This window comes from Octodon degus, unplaced genomic scaffold, assembly GCF_000260255.1.
Source record: "Octodon degus isolate 3935 unplaced genomic scaffold, OctDeg1.0 scaffold00047, whole genome shotgun sequence".
NCBI lineage: Eukaryota > Metazoa > Chordata > Mammalia > Rodentia > Octodontidae > Octodon > Octodon degus.
In genome coordinates, this window is record NW_004524623.1 from 540,716 (window position 1) to 547,947 (window position 7,232).

Here is a 7,232-nt window from a genome sequence, read left to right on the forward strand (position 1 = left end):
AGCAATACTGAACTCAGAGGCTAAATTGCTACTAGATCAGTGAGGACATACTGTAATGATCACCTAAGTGATTCCATGGGGAGTACAGTGACGTACAATTGTTTTTTCTTGAAAGCGAACTTCCCCACTATGTCCAAATGTACAAATCAGTTGACTCCTCAGTGAAGAATTGGCTTTATTTTTCACACACTCCTCCCAAAATAACATAGCAGATACCAGGGTTGATGCAGAGGAAACAAAGTTGTAAATGTTCATCCTGTGTCCAGACAACACCCTGAAGTCAACACCCTTTGGAGAATTCTGGCAAGCTCAGTGTTGACTGCTACTCCCACTCAACCACATTTACCAGGCCATAGTTTAGAAACAAATTTCAAAGTAGGCAGTCTGTAAAAAATGTACAGATTTACTCTTCAAATTAGTTAAACACAGGGATTACACATCATCTCATTACTGTTCAGAGGATAAATCTTAGAATAAAAATGGCTTTGTGTTTGAACCAAAATACGTCTTTTTAATATAATTAGAAAACTTTATTGAAGAGCTTAACAAATGATTAAAGTATCAATATTTAATCTTCAAAGGCTCCATCAATACAGTCTAAGACAGCTGCAGTGACTTGTGAATTTATATTCTTAGATTTTAATAGTTATATCTACCTTCTGTCTGTTGTAAACTCTTGTTTGTTTAAAAATACATTTAAAATAAATATACAATTCAAATATGTATATATTTGTCTACTTAAGTATTGTATATAGGTTTTATTTACACTTCTCTCTGTGCTCTATTGAAACATATATTTTTTTAGTTACATGGGGACTCTATCATTAAGGCTAACGGTGGTTTACCTAGGAAACAAAGATACATGCACACCAAGGAACATTTTCAGTTTCTTGACAAACACAAAAAGGAGGAAAAACTACTTGACTCTCCAGTTCCAACTGCTTTCAATTTTATATTAGATTAATGTAAAAATCTATTCATATTTTTATAAAACTTCAGTGAATACAATGTAGAGGTAAACATTACAATCAAAGTAAAACTGGCTTTTTACAAATAATATGATGAAAAGAGAGAATGAGAAATAAAAAAAAAAGAAAAACACATTCTCCCCAGAAAAGAGGCCAGTGGGTTTGTGGACAGGTAGTCTAGGTGAAGAGGGCAGGCCTCCCACACTTGGTCTCAGCTCTGCGGATAGCCCTCCTGTGCCTACTTTGGATGCCTGAACAATGGCTCTGCGGGATCTTGAAAGACAAGACTGATCTGACCTTTACATTTCACACAAGCTTTGAAGGAACCATCAAGCAGGAACAATCCAGATATTCTTGTGATACTCTGACCAGTAAAAGAAGTGAAAGTCCCACAATGTATTGTTCCTTCACTGATGTACCTACTTTCCCATGAACACCTACCAGAGCAAAATGATAAGGCAGGCTAAGGTGCAGCACTGCTTATGAGCATAATTTGTAAGAGGCAAACATGAAACCCAAGTTCAAAAGTGCATAGGTACTGAGTTGATTACTCAGCTGCAAAGAGGTCTTTTCAAAGCACAACTGATTTTTAGTAAGTGCTAGGTATCAAAAGACCTTCATTTTGATTTTATAAAAGCAGGCTCTGTTGTGTGACAAACTACAAGTGGCTGAAAAACCAAGACTAAATGCTTTGTAAGCCTAAAAATAGCCAGTGGAACCAAACATGAACATAATTTCAGCAGGGGAGGGATAAACAAAAAGTAAACGAGATAATACACTAAAGAATGCAGATACTGAAAAACTCAAACCTTGTAACAGTAGACACATGTATTAGTTCTTTTACTCTAAAAGAACCTACAACCATTGAAGCTGCATGAAGTTCTTTCAATGTTTACAAGTTGACATTATGGTACCACTCACCTACCTTTAACTTCAGTAACTAATAGGTATTTCTTACAAAGAGCCTGTGACACCAAAATATTAATTTGTATACCAGAATTAAAAAGCTCCTGGTTGATTGGCTAATTTATGAGACACAGAGCATACTCATTTAATGTCTTATCCCAATTACTCTTCCAGGAAAGGGAAGAAGAGAGGGATATTTGGAAATGCATTGAAACATAATATTTAGAATAATAAAGACATCTGGAAGTAAAAATCAAAGACTACTACACAGAATCTTAATGAAATATAGAAAAAATACCAAAACTATGTTGCTCTCCCATGCATACACACAACAACCCATGATCATTTCCTAGATTACTCTTTGGATATTTAACTCAATTGGCCTTAATTACTTATAGTGTGCAACACAATTAGGAAGGATTTGTTTTTAATTTAGCTCTGAAATAAGCATGAATGGATATAAATTCTAGTCACAGACCACTGTAGATATCACAGTAATTAAAAACAACAATTTCTAGTCTTAAGAATCTTTCACACAAGTCATCTGCTAACCTTTGGATCCAGGTTTTAGACTTGCAAAAACTTTGGGATTCTTTAGAGCAAGTGAGAGCTCATTGAGGAAAGAAATGAAGTGGGAATCTCTCTCAGATTTCTTTGACTCAAAAATGACCACAATAGTAAAGTGAGGTTCTGGGCGGGTTAGGAAGTAGGTGCTCTGAACTTTGTCATCATAGAAGTGGACCACTTTCTCCAAGCTATTCAGGTCAGAGGTGCGGTCTGTCATGATCATGATGACATTAGGCCAGTGCATGACAGGCCTATCGCTGGGCAGAGACACCACAGCTGGATACTGGTCCACGCCCTTAGGGGCCTCTCTGTAGGAATGGGGGTGATGATAGCCATGACCTTGAAAACTCTCTGAACCTTGGTTGTCAAAAATTAAGGACACATTGGCAGCATCGTATTTCCTGATGAAGCTGGAAATCTTTCCAAAAAGGTCTGGGTTAGCTTTTGCAGTCAACGCTTTCATTTCTGAAGCAGTAGTTTGTCGGCTCAGTGCCTCATGAAAGTAAAAGCTAAACTTGGCCAAGAGCATGTTTTTGAGTTTCATCAGCCAAAGGAAAAGGTGTGGGGGTTGAACAGCCTTCTGTGATTGTCCTCCAAACAGATGCTTCTTGGTCTCTCGCTGCTTTTCAAAGATTTGGCCCCAGGTCTGCAACTTGGTGTGAGCACTGTGCAAGTTCACCAGGGAAGGGAGAAACTTCCACTCGGAGACCTGAGCCTGGGCCTTGAGGAGATGACTTAAGACATCGACTTCCAGCTGGAAACTGCTCTCCAAAGGACTGAGGATTGGGTGATGGAATCTAAAGGAGGGAGGCAAATTAGCAGAAATAAGTGGAAATGTTACCCCCGTTGGTATTCTCTACCTTGAAAACAATCCCGTGTGACTAGACAAAAGGACAGGAGAAGATTAAAAAATTCTATGTTGATTTATTCTAAAATTAAGATATAACCTCATAATTTCAGAGTTATGTCACCATCCTATTCTTCTATAGAGACAGCTTGGCATTTAAAAAAATTAGAGCAGTTAGTATCTTCTTCTCAAATATAAAGAAACTAAGTTAGCTATAGCTTTTTTTTTTTTTTTTTTTTGCACTACCAGAGATTGAATATAATTCTTATTTATTCTGAAATTTATAGCTAACATTATCATCAAAACAAGGCATCGTTTTTTCAGGGTATGGGGTCTAAAGAAGTAGAAAAAAAAAAAGAGGTGAAGGAAAACTAAAGTCACTGAAACATACTGAATGCATATATAACACAGATAAACTCATCTACTGCTCATACTAACTCGAGGCATTATTGAAGCTAATTTCAGATGAAAATATATTAAATGTTCATTAAAGGAATACAGCATTTGTCAAAAAGCCCTTATTCAATCCTAGTTCCCTAAGTCCTTTCATATTTACTCATGATAAAATGGTGACCCAATAATGTCTAACACTGTTCATTTTCCATTTATCTTATAAGGTCTTGAAAAATCTAGTCCAGGGGCCAGGGAGATAGCTCAATGGCATAAGTGCCAGACTGACAAGCGCAACATCCTGAGTTCTCTCGCACCAAAAAAAAAAAAAAAAAAAAAGGAAAAATCTAGTCATTTCTCAACTTGAACCATGTTGTTGTTCTTTTCCATTTCTCTAAATATTTAGTAATTGAAAATGCAATCATATATGAGCAGGTCAAGATAATAGTGTGACAGCATTCCCACTTATTTTAAACAAAAGATCTTTAGGATATTTCGACCATGGTCTACAGTAGGAAATCGCTATTTGTGAATATGTATGTAATGATATATACATTTTATGTCATATTTACCTTTACTGTGTACTGTATACTCTTGATATTTTGTTATACATATACATACATTTTAAAAACAGAATGCTACTTAAAAATTAATTTCATGATCCACAGATTGCTCCCTGCTATCTATAACTCTTTTCTCTTCCAGGCAGAGGGGACAGGGGCAGTGCAAAGAGCCTGATGAGAATGACAGCATGACCTTTTTCATCAGTGCTCCATCCAGGTTTCCTCTACAGAGGCCCTTCCTTAGAAAAGTCTCCTCTGTCTAATTTTGGGCTGTAAAAAAGGGCCCTACCATCTTAGCCCTTGACACTTATGAACATTAAGTGCCACAATATTCTATACTCATGGCTATGAGGAAACTCTACCAAGGAACAATGAAAACAGAAAGTTAATCACAAAAAAGTCATATGGAGTGAAACAAACCTGTAATTCACATATCCCTTGACTTATGATGAGGTTATATCCCAATAAATCCACCCTAAAATAAGTATGTCAAAATGCATTTAATACACTTAACCTATAGAACAGCACAGTTTAGCGACACAACACACTATATGACAGCTTACCCTCCTCATCACATGACTGCCTTGAGCTGGCCCAAGGCCACTGCCCAGCATCACCAAAGAATGCTACACCAGGTGTCAGCAGCCTAGGAAAAGACCAAAATGCCAGGTGTGGTTTCTACTAATGTGTATTGTTTCCGTACCATGGTAAAGCTGAAAAATTACAAGCTGAATCTGCATAAATTAGGGGCCATTTAGACAATACTTCTGTTATTTTTCTACCACTTTCAGTTGGAAATCATTTTATTTAATGTTCTCCTTGAAAGGATATGAATTTCCTGTATAAACCTTTAGAAAATTCTGAAAAAGCTCTTCCATAACATATACTAAGTGTTTAAATGCTTGACATTTATTAAAGATGAATGTGAATGCTGAAGCTACTTTTCATCCTGAAGAGCTAAAAATTCATGTTAACGTTAGTCTGCCGAGACACAGAGATTAGCATTATGATGCATCATTTCCCTTTTCCACTCTGCTGTGTGACTCCAAATTATTCACAACTTTTACTATAGGGGGGATCTGTTAAATGGTTGTAATCCAAAAATATACACCTAAGCTATGGTAGCAAGTTTGAAAAGAACATGAATATGGAAGAAATTAACACTGATTTGCAGAGAATATCTCTAAAGAAATGAAGACAAGGAAACAGGGAGGATGAGGTAGCACACTTCACAAAATACAGGAATTTTTTTTTTTTTTTTTTTAATTTGGCAGAACCGGGGATTGAACTCAGACCCTTGCGCTTGCAGGGAAGCGCTTATTCTACTGAGCCATCTCCCCGGCCCCTACAGGAAATTTTTTAAAAAGACAAGTTGGTGTGATATTCTACTGAGTCACAAAACCCCACTTCAGAAACATTACCTTTTTCTTACACAAATTCATACCCTGGAGTTCCTTCTAAAACAAGTATGCTGATCCCATTTTTATGGTCCCATTAATAGAAGTCAAAAGCTCAATTAAAAATATAATCTATAGCACAATATAAGTATACTAAATGCCACACAACTTCACATTCAAAACAGCAAATTTCATGTTGTAATCATTCAACTGAATTTTTACTATAATAAAGAAAATTGCATAACCCCTTTTCACTTAAACTGACCAGTTTACTAGTTTCCTGATACTGGTAAGTTGACAGTATATCATCTTCTCCATCTGATAATCTTACATTCTAAGACCCTCAGAGGATGACTGAAGTCTCAGGTGCTACTGACCACTATATATACACTACTCTTTCCACCTTTACCTATGATAATGCTTATAGATTAGGTACAGTAAGAGATTAACAACTAATAATGAAATAGAATAATTATAACAGTATATTGTAAGTTATATGAATGTGGCCTGTCTCTCAACTGGCAATAGGCAGGTAGCTTATACAGTATGGACACACTGGACAAAGAGATGAGGCACATGCTAGGTGTGATAGTGACAGATTTCTTCATTCTCTTCAGAACAGTAAAGAAGAGAGAAGGGAGATAAGGGATGATGGAATTAAAAGTATTATACACATGTATCAACTCCACACAAGGAATGTTAACATTATGCACTGTAAACTAATAAAACTTATGAATTTTCTACTTTTATGATTTTCCATTTAATATTTTAATTTATGGATAACTGAAGCCAAAGACAGTGAAATCATGTATCTGGAAGAATTAATGAACAAAGACAAATTAGCCAGGGATTTGTCCTATAGGACCTTCCATGGTAGAAAGTGGTTTACTTGCAAGGTAGAAATGTACACATTTTACTATGAAGGATACAAATAAAGTAACAGTTGAGAGGAAAGAATAATTCCTCTTGTTTGAATGATGATGGAGACCATGAAAGTGATGGCATCTGAATTGGCCCATGATGCTTAAAGGGTAGGTAGAAAGCTGGTGAAGTAGAAGCAATTCAAGTACAATGACGAATGGATAAAGAAAGCATAATACACAGATATAATAAATCACTAGTTAGCCTTAAATAAAGGAAAAAAGTCATATGCTATAATATAGATAAAGCAGAGGACATACTGCTGAGTGAAGTAAGCCATTCAAACATAAAACTGCACAATTACACTTGGATTACACTAGATGGTTACCACAGAATGGGGTTTATGGACAGAAGGGCCTTTGGGCAGAGGGGGCACTTCACAAACTCATAGGCTGTAAATCTAGCAGGAAAAAATGGTGACAGAGGAACACACCAACTAGAAGTTGCTACAGTGAATGCAACTCTAGAGCAGACACCAACGCCTAGCAGCATTTATATACAAAAAAAAAAAAAAAGGCATGGAAACAACTGGATTTAGCAGTGATTCACTCTCCTTTCTAAATATTGGGCAGATTCCAGTACTGCAGATCTGGAAAGGAACTATTTATTCAAAAACACAGAGGAGTCTTTGGAATCATTTTTCCTCATTGTTTTTTCTGGGTTTCAGAGATTT

General features: G+C 36.3%; 1 protein-coding gene across 1 annotated transcript in view; it reads right to left on the reverse strand.

The window, feature by feature from the left end:
• Nucleotides 1–385: 385 nt before the first annotated feature.
• The window catches only part of CUNH12orf66 (chromosome unknown C12orf66 homolog), a 26,644-nt gene continuing 19,797 nt past the window's right edge, over nucleotides 386–7,232 (reverse strand). The window contains exon 3 of the mRNA XM_004632124.3: nucleotides 386–3,238. Within this exon, the coding sequence (XP_004632181.1) occupies nucleotides 2,422–3,238 (817 nt within the window). The 3' untranslated portion in view covers nucleotides 386–2,421. The remainder of the gene's footprint in view (nucleotides 3,239–7,232) is intronic.